This window comes from Hordeum vulgare, chromosome 1H (assembly GCF_904849725.1).
Source record: "Hordeum vulgare subsp. vulgare chromosome 1H, MorexV3_pseudomolecules_assembly, whole genome shotgun sequence".
NCBI lineage: Eukaryota > Viridiplantae > Streptophyta > Magnoliopsida > Poales > Poaceae > Hordeum > Hordeum vulgare.
The window spans coordinates 203,243,486-203,268,786 of NC_058518.1; the positions used below are offsets into that span (position 1 = coordinate 203,243,486).

Sequence of the window (25,301 nt, forward strand, 5' to 3'; positions counted from 1 at the left end):
CTTTATTCATTTGTCCCCCTTGAATACGCTTAAGCCCCACTTTAACTTTGTGATGTGCTCCTTGAAATCATCCATATTTTTCTTTATCATGGTGGTCATGAGATTAATCCCCATCATATGTGCAGGCACCTCTCTCAGGTATTCCTGGTTATGATGGAGTCTTGCTTCAAGTATTTCTCCAATCTTATGTATGGCTTCAATGGAAGCTTCACGAATAGAGTCGAAGAAAGTTGCTCGTGGTACTCAAGAAATTAAAAATTATTGAACCATGGTCTTTGGGAAAACTCCTTTCACATGGTGGAGGTGTACCTCCACGTACCAAAGTACTACTCCATTGTCCATGAAAGGATAGCCCTTGTAGGTTGTATCTCCTTCAAGATGAATATGCTTCATCATATCCTTCGGGATCTTTGGGTAATTATGATCACTAGTCAGGGTCATGATCGTTAACGGTCCCTTGAGGAAAGACTCATAAAGGGTTATCATTTGTAGGTGTAAGAAAATGGGTACTCGAAATAAAGTATGTATCTCGTTGGGTAAAATGTGGTTGTCTCCCGAAAAGGTTTTGTGATCATATAGTCCATGGGTTCAAGGCTTTGGTGTGGGGAAGATAAAGAGAGGGAAATACCCACCCACAATCAACAAACATTACCTAGCTCAAGGTTTCTACCGTTTGTAATGGGTTAGTTTACTACGGTTTTGTTACCAAGTCTTCATTACTTCGGGTCTTCAATGCTCGGGAGTTTTCCAATTGTTGTAGTATCTCACATATGAAGGCCTTTGTTATTCTTCTGTAACTTATGTATCTCATGGTCGAATAAATGCTAACCTACAAAAGTCATATCTTAAGATATAATATATCCAACTACTCAATAAACACAAAAATAAAAACAACCAAACATTCATTTATTCAATCGATCTTATAGTACCGCCAGCCACATGAGTTGGTACGGTCAGGTACTTTAATCACAAAACGTTCATCTTCATTCTCTCATGGTGGGGCTACTACTAAGCTAGCTTATCCAGGTCTTGATTCTCATCTCCAATAGGCTTCTTTTGGTCATGCTTGATGTTCTCAAGCTCTTCTGCGACATCATCACTGTTGATGTGGAGCTTCTTGTGATGTCCTTGAATCTCCTAGGGTTGGGCTCGTAGCTTGTGGATTTCAACATCCTTGGCATCAGCCATGGTCCGACTGTCCTTCAGTTCCTGACAAATCGTCTGGATCTCGAGGTCTTGTTTCTCCTAATTGGCTACCTTCACCTTCTGGGTCTTGAGTTCCCCATGAATTGCTTCCTTGTCAAATAAAGCTTGAGAAGGTCCATGTGTAGATTCTTGATGTATTGTTCGAGATCCTGGTTATAAAACAATATAGGTGAAAACTTCATCTTCAACTCATTCGTCAGGGCAATAGTTGCTTCATCAACCTTCTACCACCCAACCTTTCCAAAGTAGTGATTGCCTAGCTCAGCCGGATGACGATAGCGTAACCGCGCAATAGCATCATGGATGGCAGTGTTTATGCCCAAATCAGAGTTGTGATTTAACATCCCATAGGTGATGTCTTCAGTCTTGGGGTCTTCTTTACGAATAAAAACTTCAGTCTTGACTCCCTATGATCCAAGACTTCCTCTTACACACCTCGATCTCATGTATCGGCAGCTTCAGCAGTCTGACTAGCTCCATAAAGAATGGGCCACCAAGAACATCCTCGTAGTGTTCTCTTTCATTCACTATGTAGCTCTCCATCTATAATTTTAAGTAAGGAATGTTTTAGTAAGAGAATTCAAAGGTTACGAGGGTATTTTAAAGTAAAAGTTGTTCCTATCACGGTCTTCCTATTTATAAGCCATTTTCTTGGGTCATGTCCTACAGTCAACATGTGCTCTGATACCATCTCTACAGCGACCCGGCCTACTATGTTCAAGTCTCTGTGCTTTCTGTGTCATCCCTAGATCAGTATGCTGGCACACACAATGCTTCGATGAAATTCCATAACATCATATGTAAAATAAGTATTGTAGATCAAGAGTATACCTTATTTATCAAAGTGGAAACAAATCAATAATGGTGTGGCATCAACGCCAATTCCAAGTTGAGTGTAGATCATAACCCTGTATCATAACTCTTATCCGTCAGTAGAAATATCTACAACATGAGATGTTACAGCCGTGTAGGTCAGTACACTGAATGTACCAGCAAGATCACAATAAGAAAGCAGATAATAAAACTATTCTATATGCAATATGGCTTTGTGGCTCTGTGTATGAGTTTTTGCGTAAAAGTTGGTTTTATTTTCCCTACATCACGGGAATGTTAGGAGTCTTCACTACAGAGTTATCTATTATGACATGGTTCCGCCAACTGATGTCTTGTAACCCAAATAATTATAAGTTGCCCACTATTAATTATCCGTCCGGTGTTAAGAGTTCTGAGATAGATCCAATTCCAGAGACTCAAACTGTCCATCATCGGGGAAATGGCTAATCGATAAGGTTTTAACTCTATAGAGTCTTGTGCACTTTACCCACAAGAATCATTCCCTCTTTTTATGTCATCGCACTACCTGGTGTTTCATAACAGAACAAAACATGGCCTTTCAAAGAGTTCCCTAACCACTAATAGTGTCCATCCAACCCTACCATTCGTCTACATCTTCTAGCAATTGTCCAGTTAGAGTCGCAACTAAGATCAACCAAGCGAGAGCCCATAATTATTTTGTGGCTGCATGGATAAGCTTCTCGCATGAAGTGTTCATCCATCTCTTTGAGTCTAGGTGGAACTTTCCTCATGAGTAATGGCCTACTCCATCTCACTAGGCATCCACTCGGCACTCCAGGGTGCCTCACAACCAGTCCACCTAGTAGTGCGTATTGAAATCTTGTCTTGAGTCTTGAAGTCTTGAGGTCTTTAGGTATTGAGGAATGTAGGCCTTGAAGGTGCCTTCATGAAGTAGTCGTCTTCCATGTAGAGTCGTCCTTCTCACACCACTCCCGAGCACTCATACCAATCCCCTTCTACTATCGCATAGCAAATAAATAACGTTTGGGGGCTTGATAATAGGGTGGTCGGTTCCTACCTCATGCTTTCTACGACTACAAGATTCAGTATCACTACTAGAGAAAATGGTGAAATGGTGACACTAAAATGCAATAAGCATAGGCATGAAAATATGGTCAAAGTGAACTTGCCTAGTATTAGTTAATGAAGATAATATCGCTCATAAAACTTGAAAAAACTATTCATCACTCTTCGATGAAAATCAATATATTCAAACATTGCATTCCAATAAGCAAGCATTCTAGAAATCAACATAACAAACAACAATTAAAAGTAATAAACAATAATGAGTTCAAATAAAACCAGATAAAAATCCAAAGAAAACTTCAAGAAATCCAAAGAAAACTTCTAAAGGAAACTATCGGACTTTACAACAAACAACAAAAAATAGTGCTCCCTCCATTCCTTGATATAAGGTGTATAGATTTTTGAGAAAAAAATCTGAAATATAAGATGTATTGCCTTGCACCACTCATTAGGATATTTGTTTTAGGGATTTGATTGCATTTCCTTACATCACACAAGCTCCTCTATTTTCTGATGTGAGTTAGTCACGTGTAATCTCTCTCAAAACTTGTGAAATTTTCCCTCCACGTGCGTTCTTTAATTTCTGTGCCAAAAACTATACACCATATATTTAGGAACGGAGGTTTTGTCCTAAGTAAAACTTAACAGCAAAGAAAAATCTAAACAACTAAATTAATAGAAAATAAAATAATAAACATAAAGTATTTTATAATATTTTTCCATAGGAAAAAGAATCAACTAAAAAGCTTTAATAAAACTCGATGTATGACCTATACAAGTTTTTAATACAACACAAAAGCAAAAGAAATATTTTCAATACTATAAAAAGTCTCTACTAATGCTTAACACAAACATAAAATAATTTTTCGAATTTGACAAAAATAAAAATACTAAGAAATAAAATAAACTACTTTTTCTTTTCAAATAAAACCACATAAACAAGTCAGATTTGAATCTGGCTCAAAAAGAAATAAAATATAAAAAAATTGCTCCTCTTGGTAGATAACATCAACTACAAAACAGGAGCAAAAAAGAATTAACTAAAACCTATTTTTTCATAAAAGTTATAAGCCAAATAGTGATTTGAACAAATTTCATCAAATTCAAATTTATAGTTTTCAAACAGGACCAAACTTTGCATCTACAGAAACTAGAAAAAAATATTGATCTAATGCAAAAAAAATCACTCAATTTGGATTAAAACATAAAAGATATAAAGAATCTAAAACAGGAACTATTTCTCAAAAAGAAATAAAATAGAAAAATATAAACTAGTTAGGGATCGGCTAAGGGACACATGGCTATATGTGCTTGGTTGGTGGTGTGCATCGCGGAAGCTAACGGGCGGAAGACCGATCTTTAGCGTGTACAGCTTCAGGATTTAAAAGTTCTAATCCTAGACGTACGTACGAGATCTAACCGGGGAAAGGGATGCCAGCGACTTACAGCGAGGTGGACGGACTCCGGCGATGTCCCGACGGCGGCTCGGCTCGATGGAGGCGACAGTTCCCAAGGGTCTCCATGCTCGGGGAACGTCTTGGCGATGCGACCAGTGATGGCGAAGGATGGCGACGTTGTCAAGGATCGAGAGCATCAGGACCGAGCATGGCGCGGCAATGGATGTGTTGCGGCGCTCGGGAACTCCGGTGGGCACGTTGAGCAGGGTGGGCTGTGGGGTTAGGGTTTTGATGAAAACGGGAGGCCCTCCCCTCGGGTATTTATAGATGGGGTTCCGTCGAGGAGGAGGTGTCACCAGATGGAAGGAATAGACGCGGGGATGTGCTGTCGGCGTGGTTCCGATGAGGGAAGGCACCAGGAAGAAGAGAAGGAAAAAGGGGGCCGATCGGGCAGTGGGACCCACGATCAAAGAGATGTAACGGGCGTGGACCCATAGATGATTCGGGAGACTACGCCTTGGGTTGGGCCTTGGTGGCTAGTGGGCTAGGGCTAAAGGCTTCGTCCTCTTTTAAAAGAAAGTTTTTTTTCTTTTTTAAATAAAGAGAGAAAAGAAAGGCATAAAATAAAATAAAAATATACAAATCTCATAGACATATAATATATCAAAAATTTCAACAAAAATTCCTAAAACACGAACATATTTTCAAGGCCAAATAAAATATTTTTTGAAAATACATTTTTGAAAAATCCAAAAATGAGTTTGAATTGGATTTCAAATATTTTTTAAATAAGTTTCTCTTGGTTTCATACTTCATTTTCCAAATTTTCTTTGTGGTATTTGAAGGATTCATGTTTCCTTCTCTCTCTTTTTTTGAATAAATGGAATTGAACTTGAAACTCAAAATGGAAACTTTCCAAAAGTGAATTCAAATGGAAAGTCACAAATGATTTTCCACAACTCCCCACTCTATTTCATACTGTGAAGAACTCATATTATCTTCTCTCATGAAAATCCTTTAGTTGCGTAAAGTTTTTGATTTGAATTATTTTCAAATGAAATTCAAATTGTCATCAAAGAAAGAATTGGGAAAGTCCTTTTATTCCCTCTTATTACGGTTTCAAAAGTTTCAAATTCCACTCAATTTCAAACAACAATCACTGAAGCAATTATAATCACTTACTTAATATAACATTCCAAAAATTAGAATTTTTTATGTTACATTCATCTTATGCTTCCAACTAGCAAAGTTTGTATCATCGAGATGGACCTCTATGGTGATAATTTCCCTCGCTAGACGCCATACTCTCCTAGGTTGTCAAACCAATGCAATGGAGACCAAATCTCTCATACCACTTGTAGGATCGAAATTATATCTACAGGGAGGTGATTAGACTACTTGATCAAATTAAAACTTAATCTTTTCCTAATTTTATTGGTTGGCAAGTTTTAGCGATTTTACCAAGTCTAGCACATCCTACACATGGAAGTCTAAGAGTTTTGCAGCGGAAAGTAATGACATAACAAGTATAAGTAAAGGGAGGGATAGGAAGATCAAACGCAATGAAGATGGAGATTTTGGCGTGGTTCCGATAGGTGGTTCTGTTGTACGTCCACGTTGATGGAGACTTCAACCCACGAAGGGTAACGGTTGTGCGAGTCCACGAAGGGCTCCACCCACGAAGGGTTCACCATGGCTTAGGTACACAAAGGACTAGTCTCACTCGGGGTAGATATTCATGAAGTAGGCGATCTCCTTGCCCTTACAAACTTCTTGGTTCAACTCCATAAGATTTGGAGGCTCCCAAGCGACACCTCTAGGAGACACCACTCTCCATAAGGTAATAGATGGTGTATAGATGATGAAGTCCTTGCTCTTGTGCTGCAAAAGATAGTCTCCTCAACACTCAATCACTCTCTCATACAATTTGGCATGGTAGAAGAGGATGATTGGGTAGAAAGCTACTTGAGGAGGCTAGAAATCAAGATTCATATGGTAGGAATGGAATATCCTGATCTCAACACATGAGTAGGTGATTCTCTCTCGGAAAATGGATGGTGGAAATGTTGGTTCGTTCTCAGTGCTTTCTTCATGAAAGAGAGGGTGGTGGAGGGCTATATATAGCAATCTCCAAAAATTCAACCATTGCAACATTATTGTCCAACTCGGTGACACCGAAGCGAAAACTCGGTTCTACCAACTAGTGCAAAATGTCCTAAGTTTTGGCTTTTCGGTGAGGCCGATTCAGCTTAACCTAAGTAGATCACTACTTCGGAGGTTCCGAAAATGAAATCTCAGAAATTCCGAAACTCGAAATCTCGACCATAGAAAGTTGGTCACTGCTTTTTGGTTCCACCGAATGCAGTCTCGGTTCTACTGAGGTGCTACGGTTTGGCATAGGCTCTGTGTGGGGCTAACTCGGTGAGACCAAAGTGAGGACTTGGTTCCACCGATTTTGGTAGTTTAGGGTTTTGGACAGAATCTTCTTGTGCGAATTTGGTTGAGGCTTTTGGTGGCATATCTCTAAGCACTTGAGCAACGAGTTCATCATCAATACCTCATCCCTTTTTAATAGTATTGGCTTTCCTATGGACTAAATTGCTTGGAGCTTTACAAAAAATAGTATGTTCTCGGTTCGGTATGCCTACTCAGTGGAGTGGGATTACCAATATGAAAATAAATTAAGATATTCTAATGGGATGGGACGAACCATAGCAAACCCTATTTGGAGTAAAATCTGGCATTTATGTTGTCCAGCAAAAGTTAAAATCTTTATATGGTGCATGCTTCATGGAACGCTTCCATGTTGGGTTACACTTGCAAATAGACATATGAAGATCTCGCCCATTTGTCATGTTTGCTCAGAGGGCTTAGAAGACGCAAAACACATGCTCTTCCTATGAAGTAAAGCCAAGGAGGTCTGGAAAAGGCTAGGGTTGGATGATATTATTGATAAAGCATGCAAGATTGATCGAGGTGGAGAAGATGTGTTGGCATATTTGTTGCTTCTGCCAGATCAAGAATTATGTATTTTGGGTCATCACAATGTACGTGAAATGATTGCTATTACTGCATGGTACCTTTGGTGGGAGAGACGAAAAGTGGTGCATAACGAGATAACCAAAATGCACAACAGATTTCAATGGGGATTCTAGCGCATACGTCATACTGTGTGAATGCATCGTCCATAAAGGCTTCTATGCGAAAAGGGGTTGGTCAGTCCCCCTAGGGGATTTGTTAAACTTAATGGTGACGCTTCTTTTGACCATGACAACCTTAAGGGAACGATGGGGGCGGTTCTGAGAAATGACAAAGGTGGGTTCATCGCTGGAGCAAATGGGAAGATTGACTATTACACGGATGTTTTAACGGCGGAAGTCTTAGCTCTCAAATTTGGTCTAATACTAGCGCAGAGGGGAGGATGTAACCGCCTCATTATTAACTCCGACAACCTTGAGGTGATTGAGACCATGCAGGACGAAGGGCAGTCGGCAGGAGTGGCGGCAACTATTTCTTATGATTACTTCCATTATGCCTGTGATTTCATAATTTCGAGATTTGAACATCGTAACACAGAAGCAAATAAAGTAGCTCATGAGCTTGCTAGATTAGCTAGATTTTCTTCCACTTCGGATTGGTTCGAGGAACCTTTATGTGAAATTGTAATGATCCTCACAAATGATGTATTGGTTATCTCTAATGAATACAGTGGGGGTTTTCTCAAAAAAATGTGATTGCTTACATAAAACAAAATGTAGAGTCTTAGAGCTTTTGCCAATAGGTGTTATTTGCATCTTAGGGGATCTTTCTCACAATTCCTAGTCAATTCATTCGTTGAACTTTCTTGAATTATGAATTCTAGGTCACTTGGGAATTTTAGGACACTTGGGAGGTATAATCTTAGGACTAAATTATGAATTTTAGAACTATGTCATTCTTTTTATTTTGAAGTGTGTTAAAGTCCTGATTGAGAATTTATAGCGACGTATTTGTGTTTGCTCATGTGAAATACTTTTAAAAATCCTATGCCAAATTGATGGTTTTGAAATTGTGCTCGTTGATGTCATGCGTAAGCTAGTGCTAGCCTGTAATCTGTTTACACAACACATCCAAACAGACTTTAGAAATTTGATACCTTCACATGCATGAAACAAACAGAAGAGCAAATGCTCCTATTACTGTTACATCATGATCCCACCGGAACCTAGTTCCATTACCAGTCCCGTTACCTTTTGGTGTAGCAAACACCTGCTAGTTCTTAAAAGTGCTCAAAGATATAACTTTTGTCATATATAGTAGTACTAGCCTAATTGATTGTCAAAATTAAGTCACAAAATACAACAAAGCAATGAAATTGCGTACAAAGAACTGATTCTATTGGTTGGAAAAAAAAAATATGAGAATGGCCAATTAAAGAGGTACAACTAGAATTGCGATTATTATAAACAAATATAGCAAAGAAGGAGTAGGAAACCAGAAACAACGAATATTGAGACAAAATGTACCAGCGCTTCAGGATTACAAGCAATCCCGGAAACATATCTGATTACCAGAACAAGACATGTGTTAACATTGTGGTCCCCGTAATATTTACTGTTTGTAAATAGTACAATGTATATGGTTCTCAACATTTCATGTATCACAGCTTTACAGGTTACATTTCTATGCCTTTCTCAAACAGAATTCTCGCTAGCATGCAAAACTTGCAAGCTCGAATTAAACCAAGACACATTCACTTTTGTAAAAAAAATGTTCCCAAATTTACATTACGCAAGTCAATAGCAAGATGTGGTCCGGCTTTTCAGGGTTCGCAGGAGCAGATTCCTCCAGCTATATTTCCTTCTGTTGCAAACTTATGCAGATGCTGCAACTGACCAGCTCTCCAACCATTGCTTGAACATATGGTTGAATGGAATGGTTGCAGTGAGATAACTTTCACAAAACATTCTCAGTATACTCATTCCACACAGGGAGGGAAGATGATGCCACATGATAAAGAACAAACGACTTCCACATGAACTTTCCTTATAGCCAATTACTTGTGATCGATTATTATGTGTTAGGGTTTGCCATTTGGGCCCTAAAACAACTGGAAGAAGAGACTTGTAGAACCATCACCAAATGACCGAATGTCAGCAGGCTTTACCAATGCTCTACACAAAGGACAAGTTCGTTCTCGCTCAAACCTAGAACAGAAACAGGATAAAACTATCATTAGTTGAAATTTCAAGATGTGGATAAAGGTAAAATTAAGGCATAAAACTATACATTGAAATATGGTATTGAAAAGAAAGAAAAGAAAATTCTAATGAACTCCTAATTACAAAAATTCAATAGAACTTCTGCACTGCCAATTAAAAGGCCTTGTTCATATGAGCTCTAGAACCCCTGTCGTAATAAGAGTTACAAAGTGGTCCATTATCCTGTAAACCCCTTGCAAGTTCATTCAAACACAATGAATGTGCAAGAACATATTGCCAAATGTTAAGAAAATGGAAGAATCAATTGTACAACAAACTAGATATAAGAAGAGTGTTACCAACCAAATAAAATTAGAGAATCAATTACGCATTCAACCAACCAAATAAAGCACAATAAAAGAACATATAAGAAGAGAGTGTTACCATTCAGAGACACAGTCCTCGCAGAAAATATGTTTACAGCGAAGGAGGACAGGAACATACATCTTTTCCTGGCAGATGGCACACATATCACCAGCAGCGATTGCCTGCAGTGAGTTCCACCGACACACAGATACATTAGCAATCAGAAAATTCTTAGCTCCTAACTGAAATAGCAAAACAGACAGAAGAACTAATCTGTTATCCATATTCACTAGATTGTGGACTACTGAGAACTTATATACTGAAGTAGAAGGTAAATAACAAAACAATAATGTGGTGTAGTCATCTTTATATTGTTAGTATATATAATATAGCCATGTACCCTTTTGTACTTATCCCATTGTATAAGGGGTTTTCTGCATATATTCCACACCTGTACATGTCTATATATCGGTCTATGGCCTCAAGAGAATACAAGTTGCTTATTCTTAACATGGTATTAGAGCCTACATTTTTTTTAGCACGCGCAATCCGTGCTTGATCCTCTTCTCGTCACTGCCACCGCCGTGTTTCCTCTGGTCCGGCTGCTGCTTCCTCCTCCTGGCCAAGGATCCAGTCGCGCTGGTTGCTGCTGCCGATCGCCTCCGCCCTGCAGTCGATCTTGGGCCGCCCAGTCTCCCATCCCGATCCAGCCACCGGCCGCTGGGTTTCTCCCGATTGGATCGACCCCGCTCCGGATCGCAGTCAACCCCGCCACCAACCCCGCTCCGGATCCAGCCACCGGCAGCTGGGTTTCTCCCGCTCGCAGTCAACTCCGCCACCAACCCTGTTCCAGCCAACGCTCGCTGGATCTTGCCTCCACCCGTCCTCTGCAGCAGTTCCGCCGGATTCTGCTGCCGGTCTTGCTGGACTCCGCCGCAGCCGCAGCCGCGCCGGTCCTTCGCCGCCCCAATCCGATCTCGCCCTCGCCGGTCCTCCGCCGCAGCCGCCGATCTCGCTGGATCTCGCTGCTGCTGCTGCAGCACTCCGTCGTTCCTCCAGGCCGGGTGGATTTCCAGATCACGCAGCCTCCAGGTCGGTTTCCAGATCGAGCAAAGCAGCCTCCAGGCCGGGTTCCGGATTCCCACGCAGCAGATCAATTCTGCCCTGCCCGCACGAGCAGGTGTTTCTGCCAGATGGCAGACTTTCCTGGTCTGTTTTTCGTTGACTGAGTTCCTTTGGTATATATATATATATATATATATATATATATATACACCAGCGCGCAACGTTGCAGTCCCTTGCTTCCCGGTGACTCCTGACGGCTGTGCTGGTAGCTCTTCTGCTGCTCCTCTTGCGGGCTCTACATATGGTGATTGTCGCTCTACACCGACTCCTCCCGTGTCTTTCATCGGTGCATGTCGCTCTTCCCCGACACCTCTCGCGACTTTCACCGGTTGTCCTGGTGAATCTGACTCCATGGACTGCTCTTCGTCCATGCGTCTCCCCTTGGCGCTTGGTGACTGTCTGCACACGGCCTCGTCTTCTTCACCGGCCTTTGCCGACGATCCTGGACATGCTACACCGCCATATTTAGCGGCTTCCACAGGTGGTGGTGGTCGCTTCTCTCCTCGTGCCACTCCGTCGCCTGCTTCAGCTATGTCCCAGTCCCTTGCTTCCCGGTGACTCCTGACGGCTGTGCTGGTAGCTCTTCTGCTGCTCTTCTTGCGGGCTCTACATATTGTGATTGTCACTCTACACCGACTCCTCTCGTGTCTTTCATCGGTGCATGTCGCTCTTCCCCGACACCTCTCGCGACTTTCACCGGTTGCCCTGGTGCCTCTGACTCCATGGACTGCTCTTCGTCCATGCGTCTCCCCTTGGCGCTCGGTGACTGTCTGCACACGGCCTCGTCTTCTTCACCGACCTTTGCCGACGATCCTGGACATGCTACACCACCATATTTAGCGGCTTCCACAGGTGGTGGTGATCGCTTCTCTCCTCGTGCCACTCCGTCGCCTGCTTCAGCTATGTCCTTCACCGAGGACGAGATTACGCGACTTCGCACCCTGCTGATTGCCTCTGACTCTATTCTCGGGTGCGTCTACATCGACATCTTCAGTTGCGCCCCTGACTGAGCAGGAGATTGGACAATTTCGATGTCTGCTCGCTCCATCTTCTGGTTCTTCATCGAAGGTTATGTTGGTTCTGCTACGAACTCTTCTGGCATTGTGAGACCACCTTCTACACAAGCAGGTACATCTCCGTGGATTTTTGATACTGGAGCATCTTTTCATATGACTCGTGATTCATCGACTATGTCATCTACTCGACCTCTTGATTCTCCTGTTCATGTTCTTACTGCTGATGGTACTTCTCTCCCGGTTACTGGCCGAGGCACTCTTAGCACTCCATCTTTTCATTTTCCCGATGTTGCTCATGTTCCTCGGCTTACCATGCAGCTCATTTCTGGTGGTCAGATTGTTGACTCTGGTTGTCGGGTCATTCTTGACTTTGACTCATGTTCAGTTCTGGACGTCACACTGGTGCTCTTCTTGGTGCTGGCCCTCGGCGCCGTGACTCTCAGGGTCTCTAGGAGCTTGACTGGCTTCACCTTCCATCCGCTGCCACCGCAGCCAGTCTCTCCACCTCTGTTGCCTTGTCTACCAGCTCTTTTCAGCAGTAGCATCATCGTCTGGGTCATTTATGTGGCTCTCGTCTCTCATCCTTAGTTCGACGTGGTCTTCTTGGATCCGTCTCCGGTGGTGTGTCTTTAGACTGTCAGGGTTGCCGGGTTGCCGGCTTGGTAAACAGGCTCAGTTACCTTATCCTCATAGCGAGACTGTGTCTCAGCGTCCTTTTAACCTTGTTCACTCTGATGTTTGGGGTCCAGCTCCCTTTGCCTCGAAGGGAGGCCATCGCTACTATATTATCTTTATAGATGATTTCTCTCGACACACGTGGATCTATTTCATGTCTTCTCGTAGTGAGGTCTTATCTATCTATAAGCATTTTGCTGCCATGGTTCACACTCAGTTCTCTACGCCTATTCGTGTGTTTCGTGCTGACTCTGCTGGAGAGTATATCTCCAAGATGTTGCGTAGATTTCTCACTGAGCAGGGTACACTTGCTCGGTTCTCTTGCCCTGGTGCTCATGCTCAGGATGGTGTGGCTGAGCGCAAGCATCGTCACCTTCTTGAGACGGCTCATGTGATGATGATCGCTGCCTCTCTTCCGCCTCACTTTTAGGCTGAGGTTGTCTCCACTTCCACCTATCTCAACAACCTTCAGCCATCCGCTGCCTTGCAGGGTGGCGTTCCTTTCGAGCGTCTCTTTGATCGTTCTCCCGATTACTCAGCGCTTCGTTTGTTTGGTTGTGTTTGTTATGTTCTTCTTGCCCCTCGCGAAAGCACCAAACTGACTGCTCAGTCTGTTGAGTGTGTCTTCTTAGGCTATAGTGATGAGCATAAGGGCTATCGTTGTTGGGATCCTATCGGTCGTCGGATGCGTATTTCTCGGGGTGTGACTTTTGATGAGTCTCGTCCCTTGTACTCGCACCCATCTTCCTCGACCTTTTCAGTGGAGGATATCTCTTTCCTCACTTTTCCTGACATACCTATCACCCCCACCGAGCCTTTGTCTATTCGTTCTGCTACCTCTGCTTCTCCACCTCTTACCGATTTGCCGCCACCATCTCCCACGGTTTCCTCACCTAGCATGTCACCGGATTCTGCACCTTCATCTCCGGTGACTTCTTCGTCTCCACCCCTCGATTCTACCTCAGCGATTCCTCCTTGTATTCTTCCATCTTTTCCTCGGTATTTCACTCGTCGTTCACGTAATGTGGATGCCTCTGCGGATGTGTCGTCCTCCTCGTCTTAGCCTACCTATGGCTTGCGCCCATGTCCTCGTCCGCCTGTTGATCGCCTTGGATTTCCCACCGCTGGTGTTGCTGTTCTTGAGCCGACTTCTTATCGTCAGGTTGTTGTTCATCCTGAATGGCAGTTTGCGATGGCAGAGGAGATTACTGCTCTTGGACGCACTGGTACATGGGATCTTGTTTCTCTTCCTCCCGGTGTCCGTCCCATCACTTGTAAGTGGGTCTACAAGGTTAAGACTCGCTCTGATGGTTCTCTTGAGCGTTGCGAAGCTCGTCTTGTGGCTCGTGGCTTTCAGCAGGAGCATGGTCGTGATTACGACGAGACTTTTGCTCCTGTGGCCCATATGATCACTATTCGTACACTTCTTGCCGTGGCCTCTGCACGCCACTGGTTTGTATCTCATCTTGATGTTAAGAATGCCTTTCTTAATGGTGAGCTGCGTGAGGAGGTGTACATGCAGCCACCACCTGGGTATTATGTTTCTGATGGCATGGTATGTCGTCTTCGTCGCTCTCTCTATGGCCTTAAGCAAGCCCTTCGCGCCTGGTTTGAGCGTTTTGCCTCTGTGGTGACTGTCGCTGGTTTTTCAGCAAGTGCTCATGATCCAGCATTGTTTGTCCACCTTTCTCCTCGTGGTCGGACTCTTCTTCTTCTCTACGTTGATGACATGATCATCACTGGTGATGACCCCGAGTATATTGCCTTTGTAAAGGCCCGTCTTAGTGAGCAGTTTCTTATGTCTGATCTTGGACCTCTTCGCTACTTTCTTGAGATTGAAGTTTCTTCTACCTCTGATGGTTTTTTTATATCCCAAGAAAAGTATTCCAGGATCTTCTTGCTCGTGCTGCTCTTACTGACGAGCGCATTGTTGAGACTCCCATGGAGCTCAATGTTCACCTCCGTGATACTCATGGTGACCCCCTGCCTGACCCACGCGTTATCGTCATCTTGTTGGCAGTCTTATCTATCTAGCTGTCACCCGTCCGGATATCTCTTATCCGGTTCATACTCTGAGTCAGTTTGTCTCCGCTCCCACCTCGGTTCACTAGTCACCTCCTTCGTGGTCTCCGATATCTTCGGGCAACGATCTCTCACCGTCTATTCTTTCGTCGCTCCAGTTCTTTACAGCTTCGGGCCTATTCGGATGCTACGTGGGCTAGTGATCCTTCAGATCGCCGTTCACTTTCTGCTTACTGTGTTTTTCTTGGTGGTTCTCTCATTGCCTGGAAGACGAAGAAACAGACAGCAGTTTCCCGTTCGAGTGCAGAGGCTAAGTTGCGAGTGATGGCTCTTTTGAGAGCAGAGGTGACTTGGTTACGGTGGTTACTTCAGGATTTTAGTGTTTCTGTCACTACACCTACTCTGCTCTTATCTGACAATACAGGTGCTATCAGCATTGCACACGATCCTGTGAAGCATGAGCTCACCAAGCATATTGGTGTTGATGCTTTCTATGTGCGCGCTGGTGTGCAGGATCAGGTTATTGCTCTTCAGTATGTGCCTTCCGAGTTATAGTTGGCGGATTTCCTGAGGAAGGCCCAGACTAGAGCACAACATGGCTTCTATCTCTCCAAACTCAGTGTTGTTCATCCGACATAAGTTTGAGGGGGGTGATATAGCCATGTACCCTTTTGTACTTATCCCATTGTATAAGGGTTTCCTGCATATATTCCACACATGTACATGTATATATATCGGCCTATGGCCTCATGGGAATGCAAGTTGCTTATTCCTAACATATACTCCCTCCGTCCTAAAATAAGTGTCTCAAGCTTAGTACAACTTTATACTAGAACTAGTACAAAGTTGAGACACTTATTTTGGGACGGAGGGAGTATAATATAAGAAGAGCAACACAGAATTAGAAACTTCCTCAGGTTTTGTGTTGCAATTAAAAATAAGAGTTAAGTGACACTGAAACTCCTGCTAGCAATCATTTTTAACTCCACAAAGGAGACAGAAAAAAAAACTAATCACAACAAGCAAGAGTTGGGTTAATTCGGCATATGACACTGCCAACTTCGCATATTTAAAAACAGCCATTGCAAAAGATCGACTTGTAAGAAGTGCGCCAACATTAGCAAACGTTATTACACAGTTGAACGCAGGGAGTTATCGACATTATTGTAGGAAAGATAGTATCCTATAATGTAACGAGTATTCACAGGATACTGCATTTTTAGTTCAGGCACTTGAGAACAAATTATCTTTTCACCTGTTCTGCTGTTGCATAAGACCCATAGTGCACATCTTTACGTGACAATGCTTTCACTGCAGATAAGAATGATTGAACCTGGAGGACACATGGCCAAAATGAGAAGATGGTAAAAATGTCACATGCACAAGACAATTTTTTATGGTTTTGACCAACTGCATCAGCATGCGAAATGCAATAAGCAATAAGCAAAAGTACCTTCTCAACTACCGAAGTCAACTTGAAAGTTAGGTATAGCCCAGTAGTTAAAGATGAGAACAGACTCCCATATTCCTTGTTCAGAAAGAAACGGTACCAAACAGGTGTCGGCAACAGAGCACGATATAGAAGCAGAAGGTACTCCACAAGTGTTAGCATTTGTCCCTAAGAAAATAAGAATAGGAAAATCCTCAGAACCAGGTAAAAGCCCATCAGTACTTAACAAAGGATCAAAGGAACTTGGCAGCTTCTAATAACAGAGAGAATTTACACAAGAACTTAACTGAATTCGAGATATGACTCATCTAATAGCATCAAAATCACAATGATTGAAAACCCAACATTTGGAAGCATTATCCCATTTAGGCATGAATGAAGTCCCCATAACCAGTTGTTCTAAACATGAAAGTTCGGTCCATGTTACTCTTACTCCAGAACAAATAGCGGAAGAAGCCAACAGCAGAATTCAGACAAATGATGAATTTTCAATATTATTCAACAAGCGGCATACCGTCAGAAACTTGTGAGAGAAACTTGCAATTCTTCCTAGGTGTGAGAATGTTAAAAACTAGCTGCTGCTAAAAGTTGCATACTGTGAGAACACATGAAGCACTCAACAGCTGCACACACTAATTCAGTAGAGATTTTTGGTACTCAGTCTGGACGGGATAGTAAGTCAGGAGGACCATGGCTCCGCGATCAAGATGCATATTAAATCTACTCCCTAACTGAATCAGAAATTAGCGGTTAATTGCCATCATTATTGCACGCTTGTTGGCCTCCCCATGCAGCCCTGTCATTGAGTAGCAACCGCAGAATGCATTGGCTAGCCGTTCTACAAGGGATGGAAAGGAGGGCATACAGGCTAGAAATGAGAGCATGCAGTTTTGGCCCTTACAATTAATTAGGCACCCGACTTACACTCCAGGAGTATCTGGGGATGACCAGCCAACTAAAATACGAGTACATAGGGGTATCCAAGAGAATAAGACCAGTACTACTATGGGCATGGACAAATTCCTCTTACAACAAAGATTGTGCAGTTGGGGGACAGAAGGTTTTTTTCAAAACACTACACACAGGATGTTATAAATATGACTAAAAGAGCATCACTAAATAAGTAAATAATAAGTGTAAGTACACAGACACACAAGAGATTTTTTACCTGCCTACGGTAGTTACGGCCTCTGCTGTTCTTGTAGTACATAAGTAGCATGCACTTGACAGTCATAGCTGCCTGGCGGACCATTGTATCTGCAGGTAATTCTTGTTTATAAATAGATGCGGCAGAACCAACTATGCTAACCTATAGCTATGAAGATTTCCTTTTGGCTGAAGAAAAAATATGAGTTGCCAACTCCACACTGAAATTGCTGGATGCAATCAAGTTCACGCCGTATTTCTAGCATTCCCAAATTTCTGGTGCAGATAAATACTGAAATAAGTTTTCCAGCATACTTATTTTTCTTTTGAGTATTTTATTGGAACTTTTTACAATTTCTCTAAAGGTGCAATCGAGAGAAGTTGACAACCTCAAAGGAATGAAGGCACAACAAGAGCATTATTTCTGCTGTACCACATAAAGTTCTAACAAGCTAACGGGAGAAAACAACAATGCTAACTCCAATTATACATTTATATTACCTCCGTCGCAAATTACTAGTTTTAGATTTGTCTAGACATGGATGTATCTAGACATGTTTTAGTGTTAGATACATCTAAAACAAGTAATTCCGGACAGAGGGAGTACTATATTAGTAGCCAGTCAAAGTAACAAGCTGAATTAGTCAATTGGCAGTCCAAAATGAAATTATCTAGAATAAATAAGAAATACACAAAATGATTCAAACCTCTACTCCTAAAGGGGGAGTACGTTTCGTTCGTTTCCTCACCTCCCAATCAATCGATAGGAACCCCCACCGATTTTTTCCAAAGAAAGCACATGCCTCCACCTCTCGCTCGCATGGAAAAAATCGGGAGAAAACCACCCGTACATATACTACTACGTAAATCTTGGGGGAAGATCCCATAAAAAGTGGTGCTACCCTTTCATGAACCGATGTTTTTACTTTGCCTTCAACGGGTGGCATGCAGTTCCTCATCGAGCTTTGCACGGGATAATTGCATTATTTACGGAATTGTTGTTTCCACGGACAGGGAGCACTCCAGGGCCGGGACCAAGCATGGCACTGTAAATAGACCCGCACAGAGGGGGGTCGCCACTGGCCAGGGCTCCCTAGGAACCTCGCACGCCACACCCGTGGAGAACTACCATGAGCGATGTATGGACTTTTGCACAGGACTTCTCATCCGACGAGATCATGGACATGAAGAAACCGAGCTCAGCTGCTGGATTCCGTTCATCTACACGAGGTCACAACATCTCGAATAAAACAAATCTCACTATCGCGCTCGGCATCCACATGCGACCTCGACCGGTGCCGCGCCGGTGGCCACGAGCCACGGCCTTACCCCCGATTCCTCCAGTCCATACGCTTCCCGTGTCGCCGCCTCCCCCACGGCCGCCGAGCCGGCGATTGCAACCTCTCCCACGACGGAGCAGCCCCATGCGGCCCCATCGGCGTCTTGCAAGCGGGTGTCGCCTCCCCCGTGAAGTTTTATCTCGACGTAAGGCACACCACACCATGCAGGACGTGTGTTGGAGATGCTGCGGGCTAGACATGCCTTAGGCCATGGACATGGCATCTCGCCTCGCGCACGGTGGATCATGTGGTGGATCATGTGCATGAGGAGAGGTAGGTCAACGTCCTCAAGGAACACATGGCAACGGCAACCGACATGGACGACACAAGGAACCCCGTGACGTGGATCGTGGATCTGATTAGGGAAGTTGCATCAAACGCGCTACGTGAGAAGAACGCGTCGCTAATATTGCATGCCAAGTGAGAACGACGGTGCGGCCCTGAATCGTGGCTGGTTTACGCTGCTCCTTACACAGCAGGAGCGGTATATAAAGATTGAGCGTGGCAGAACAATAAGAAAGAAGATTGTCGAGCTGGAGATGAGCAACTACACACTCAGATGGCATCATGCAAAGGTGAGCTTCTTGTCCATTCCAATTCGTGCACTTGTTGGTCTTTTTTTCTTTCAGAGCTCTAACAAATATGATGATTTGGTTTTTAGAATTCTCATCCTATAAAAGAGTTTGCTTGAATGATCTTGAATTGCAGATGATGAAAGATGCAACTCTTGGAGATTTTTGTTTGATGATTTCATGATACATAGAATATATATAGTAACATGTGGCTTTGCTCCACTGAAGCAGATGTATCTTCGCCCTAGGTGTTTCAAGATTCGGAATAGTGCTACAAGCAACTAGCTATACTATTTTTTGAGAAGCAATGTTCTTTTTCCTGGCTTCCACCCTGTTTCGCTCCCGTTCCATCCACATCTACCTCCCACACGTCCTCCTTCCATTTTGGTTTTGATGTTTTTTTTCGTTTTGTACTCTCTGTGCTCTGACCCGGCTAGGGTACGAGAAAAATCAAAATGACTTCTCGCACATCTGGCACCAAAACTTAGCGCCCTTCCTCATGCCTCCGCCGACCCCACCATCCTCTACTCGAATCTCAATTGCAGCCCACCCGGCCGACCAAACTGCAGTTCCCTGCTGCCACCCGCCCTATGTCGTCATGGGGGAGCCTGCTGCCCGCGCTTTCGCCCGGTGCCCATATGTTGGTTACTACTTGATTAAGAAATAGCACACTTAGGCACCTTTAGTAAATTTATTCTTGCAAAATTATGTAGAACACAAGAATAGTTCTTTCAGTCTCGTTACTTCTACAACTATCGACATTGCCTACAGTACTACTTGCATGATGGCGAAGAAATTATTTAACGGTAAAAAAGGTCAACTAATTTGCAAGAATAAATGAATTATGGGACATTGATTAATGGTTTGGCCTGAATTCAAATGATCCATTGATAAGAAGAATAAAGGGTTAGTAATCACAACCCCGCCGAAGAAGGTCATCGAAGTTTGTAGAAGGGCACAATTGCATGTGGGATGTGAGTTGGGTTAGGCTAAGAGTGAATCTAGATACACTGATGACCAAGACAATTGGGAGGGGGCATTTATGGTCCATACATCTCCTTTCTTGCTCACTTGCTTCGTCGCAAGCATGTCGTCTCTTAGCTATGGGATTTAATTTGTGCGATGTAGAAGTGTAATAATTTGTTTTCAAGAGGAAAATAAGATTGTAAAAGGTATATTATTTTCCTGCACCAAATAGTATGCAACAATGACTATTCCTTCTGAAGAAGAAATGAATTGACAGGTCATGACGAACTAAGATTGGAAAGGTGGAGAAGTGTGGAGGAAGAGAAGTGAACTACTAGAATATTATTCCCATGTCTGATCTTGAAAACTTAAGCCTGCTTGGGAATCACAGTGGTCGATGAAAAGGTGGGATGTGAGAAGAGAAACTCTAGTGCTTGTTGAAGCATTTTCACCTTTTGCACGTAGCAACGCACGGGTATTTTCCTAGTAGGCCTATAAACAGAAGAGCCAACAACTCAAGGAAGACAATTCTATATAGCTTGGACAAGATTCAGCAATTGTACACTAGATAGCATTGTGAATATGTGAGAACAAATTTGACAAGTGTTTCAGGCAGTAGCAATACCGTTGACCATGATGATAAAAATTACATGCCAGAATGGTGGTATATCTTTTGGAGGAACCATGAACAGAGGTCTAAAAAGATCATCGTTTCTGTACCACCAATAGAAGCCAAACACGTGAACCATGAAGATTATGGTGATTCCAACAAGCATAGCAACTTTTCTCTCACCCTGTAGAAGAGTTAAAATAAGAGTTAGGTATATCAATATTGCTGACACTGGCAAATGTTCTCATGATCTAACTAATGGGTTTCCGACATGTTTGACCACAAAAGATAGGGCACAATCCGAGCCACATGCTATTAGATGACCTAATATGAATGGTAAAAATATAAATCAACATCAGCTGCATTGAAATTTTCATTTTCTATAATAATTTCCACACTACACCGAGGATAAAAGGGAGGCCATTATGACTAAAAGCTCTCTACTAGTTAAAAAAGGCACACCTAGGCGGGCGTTTAAGTGGACCTAAGGCTCTAGGCAATAGCAAAACGCCTAGCGATTGATCTGCGCGTAAGCGTGTGCATTGATCAGAAAAGCGCAAAGCAGTGGCAAAACGCACAATTAATGCCTAGCACTTCTTTTAACTACAAGAGTTTATAAATGATTGCATCAGGAAATTCATTATTTGAAAATGCTTTTATGTTCATGAAGCTAGTAATACAGATCATCAGTTTATTTCAGACAGTCATCATGGTCCGTCCAGATCAATGAGGATGACAGAAAGAAAGGACTGTCTTAGTAGACTTCCACATATGTCATACTAGACTGGAACTGAGTTTCTTATGGTATGCTAAATTTGGTATATCAAACCTTCAAAGCAGTTTGCTTCTTCAATATATCATTTGACTTGAACATTACAGCAGCAATCCAAATTGTGACAAAGAAACCTGCAGATCAATCCTTCCATTATTGTGGATGCAAATTCTTCTATTGCACCATTGCCAAAAAGGTAACAGGAACATACAACTGAAGCGGGAAATTTAAATCCAACTCAATATGATTCTTACAACTTTCCTACTCCCTCCGTTTCAAAATATAAGACCTTTTAGGGATTTCACTAGGAGACTACATACGGAGCAAAATGAGTGAATCTATACTCTAAAATATGTCTATGTACATCCGTATGTAGTTTATAGTACAATCTCTAAAAGGTCTTATATTTAGGAACGGAGGGAGTAGTAGAAAAAACTGATTTGTTGTCCATACATTATATGGGCAAAGTATAATATGAATGGATAAGATAGAAATGGAAAGGACCCAACAAATGAAACTTTATATAGGAAAATGATAGTTACACCAGATGCTCCCTTATTGTATGGAAAAAGAAGGTTGGCCCAAACCTCACAAGCTATAAGCTGGTTGGCATAGGCTCCCCTGCCAGACAAATTAAGTGCTAAGAGACTAAGCCAGATATACCAATCTTAAGTATAACTGCAAAACCATGAAAACATAAACACACCATACAAGAAAGTTCTAGTTATTCATAGGTGTTGATATATCTCTTTTGAATCATCGCTTAAGGCAGGAAGAAAATGCATTTATTTGGAAGCATAGAAGACTGATTGGAATACTTCATCAACTAATCTCAAGCTTCACCAGATTTGGTAAAAAAAGCTCCTCCAGATTGGGAAAGAGAAGGATGGCTCTCAGCTAACAGAGGGACAAGCCAGAACAATCTTTACTATTAAAGGGGAATTGGTAGCGTCGCCTCCACCTCCTCCACTGGTTTTTTCCTCCCCACGCCTCCACCTCCACTTTGGTTTCCTTTTGGGTATTGGTAATCTCAACAGATGCCGCACAAAATAAAAACCAACATAAACATAGTAACTTGAAATAAATAAAATAAAATCGGTACTTTCCAAAACCAAGGCATGCATTCACTCAACCAAGTCAAATAGAATCAATTCTTACCAAATCCCAACTCAATCAAAACTTTTTTTGCCTACCCCTACCCATACCAAAATCAAATCAAATATTACCAAAACCTCAACTACACTAACAATTTCCTTGCATTCCCCTACCCTTACTCAAATCAAATTAAATCTTATCAAAATCAAGAATACGGTGAGTGTAAGGTATACGTGGGACATGATTGATGTTGAACCACTAGAATATTTATGCCCCCGTTTGCAACGCACAGGCAAATAGCTAGTTATGTTAAGTAATGAAAGCTAACTCCCAAGACCTGGCTATGAGTGTATCCACATTGCATTCACGTCACTAAACTGTAAATAAAAACCATAATATCCATCTTACCATGATGACCTAAAGTTAATAAAATAATACCATGGCATTATAAAGTTGAATAGGCGCTATGAAAAATCGAACTTTAACATGTTATCATATTAGTTACTAGCATTAGGGATCAGAACTAAGATCTTGTATTTCTAACAAAAAAAGAACTAAATGATCCCCCGCAACAACAAAAAAGTCAAATGGACGCTATGACAAAACAAAATGCAAAATATCACAAGCTTAAAGCAGGCATTAATCATGAGAATTAAGTACTTGAACACCTAAAACATGTTGTACTCCCTCCGTCACGGTTTAGAAGGCACAGTTAAACTTGCGTGCGTTTCCAAAATAAACAAGCTTTAAGGCGTGAAAGCAATTACTCTCATTAATTAGTACTAGTACTACTCATGCATGCGCCCTCCTAATTTGCTGCTCACGCATTAGTACTAGTATTTTCTCAGTTGATTAGGCGCATTAGCATCTACACCTACTACATCTCACAACCAATCGGTGACTACCTTGGTTCCATAGATTTTTCAAGTGTGCCTTCTAAACCGTGACGGAGGGAGTATTTTTTTTAGCATCCACATTAGAATGTACCAAAGCTATGGCAACCATTAATACACCCCAACTATGTTCTTGTGGACTTGTGCCCTAAAAGGCATCCAATTTGTTTGACAACATATTCTTGAGAGGTTACAACGCTCATAATTGCAACCACATTTAGACAGAGAGCATGCCATTTCCGCAGAGAAAACATCATTTAAACCGGGAGGAAAATGAGTATCAAACCTTGGAGATGCTGCCGTATGAAGACGACAAGCAACAGCAGAGAGAATGGTAATATCTGCTCAATCCACCGAGCAACGTGGTGCACGTCGTAACGTTGATACGCGCGGTCCCCCACCCCATTCCCCGTAGCACCGCCACTGCCGCCGCCGCTTGCCTCCGCATCAGCACCGCCTCCCCTTCCCGCCACGGAGGCCGGGTCAAAGTTGGAGGCGGCAGCCACCTCAATCGAGTCCTGCGGCGAGGCCCCTGTAGCCGTCGCGCTCGCGTCAGGGTCGCCGGGGCCACCCTGGATCCGAATCGAGACCTCTCCATCCCCAGCAGCGGCGGCAGAAAGTAGCCCGTCAGCCTCAGACGGCGATGAGGAGGAGGGTACCGCCTGCTGCAAAGTGTGCGGACCGGGCCCCGAGGGGACAATGCCTGAGTACTCGAGGAGCGCGGCGAGCGGAGCCTGAAGAAGGCTGGAGGCGGAGAAATTGAGACCGTAGCGGCTGAGGCCAGAAGCCGCGGCACCGGCGGAGGCGCCAGACACGGTTCCCCGGCGATCGGCGGAACCTCCCGACGGTGTCTCCATAACCGGCGGCGGAAACCTAGAAAAGCGAAGCCGACGGCACACGCGGAGGCGGAGACCCCTGAAATGGGAAGTTCGGGAGATCCCCACTTTGCTTGGGTTGTTGTTTACATTGCTTTTGTTTTCGTTTTCGACCTTTCGTCGAGGCGCCCCTCCCCTCTTTTTCCTTGTGTGCTTTAATTTGGTTTCAAAATTCGAACCTGTGGATTTTTAGGAGGTGTTTGTTTTGAGGAGTGGTAATATAAATGAAAACGAAATCAAATCACAGGATGTAATAGCTTCGGACTGCAAAAATCAAAACCTATTTGGTAGCGGCGTGGTAATGCGGATCATTTCCGTCGACGCGGATGGATCGAAAGGAGGCGGATGCGCTCGACCAGGAGGAGAGGATCGAGGGAGGCAGCGGTGCTAGACTCAAAGGGGGTGAAGGGAGGGCAGCTGCGCTGGACTTGGAAGGAGATCGGAGGGAGTGGCAGCGCTGGACAACTCGAGGAGAGGACGAGGGAGTCGTGGGGAAGGAGGAGGGCTCGTGGGTGGTAACGCAAACGCTTGTCGGTGAGGGGTGAGTGGTATCGATGGATAGCTGGTATGGAGCTGTTTACGGAGGGATGCGATTACGGAGATGGATCAACAAACGCGCGGAACGTATTCTGTTTACGGAGTAAACACATGACGGGTAAAATTTGACAAAACAAACACCTCCTCATTTTCTGTTTAAACACAAAAAAGGCGCCA

The 25,301-nt window shown here is 43.1% G+C and overlaps 1 protein-coding gene across 1 annotated transcript; it reads right to left on the reverse strand.

The window, feature by feature from the left end:
* Positions 1–9,046: 9,046 nt before the first annotated feature.
* LOC123428732 (RING finger and transmembrane domain-containing protein 2-like) lies at positions 9,047–24,705 on the reverse strand. The gene is made up of 8 exons (XM_045112900.1): positions 23,999–24,705; positions 21,782–21,858; positions 20,968–21,136; positions 17,487–17,575; positions 16,322–16,486; positions 16,124–16,201; positions 10,109–10,212; positions 9,047–9,670 (listed from the first exon to the last, which is right to left on the reverse strand). The coding sequence occupies exons 1-8, from the start codon at positions 24,567–24,569 to the stop codon at positions 9,565–9,567; spliced, it is 1,359 nt and encodes a 452-aa protein (XP_044968835.1). The 5' UTR covers positions 24,570–24,705; the 3' UTR covers positions 9,047–9,564.
* Between the last annotated feature and the right edge of the window lie 596 nt (positions 24,706–25,301).

Excerpts from the sequence above, each read along its gene's own strand:
- LOC123428732 (XM_045112900.1), bottom strand. The coding sequence starts at position 24,569 with ATGGAGACACCGTCGGGAGGTTCCGCCGATCGCCGGGGAACCGTGTCT. Across the intron at positions 21,859-23,998 it reads CATACGGCAGCATCTCCAAG|GTTTCTTTGTCACAATTTGG; the intron begins GTTTGATACTCA and ends ATTGATCTGCAG. Across the intron at positions 10,213-16,123 it reads CTTATGCAACAGCAGAACAG|GCAATCGCTGCTGGTGATAT; the intron begins GTGAAAAGATAA and ends AACTCACTGCAG.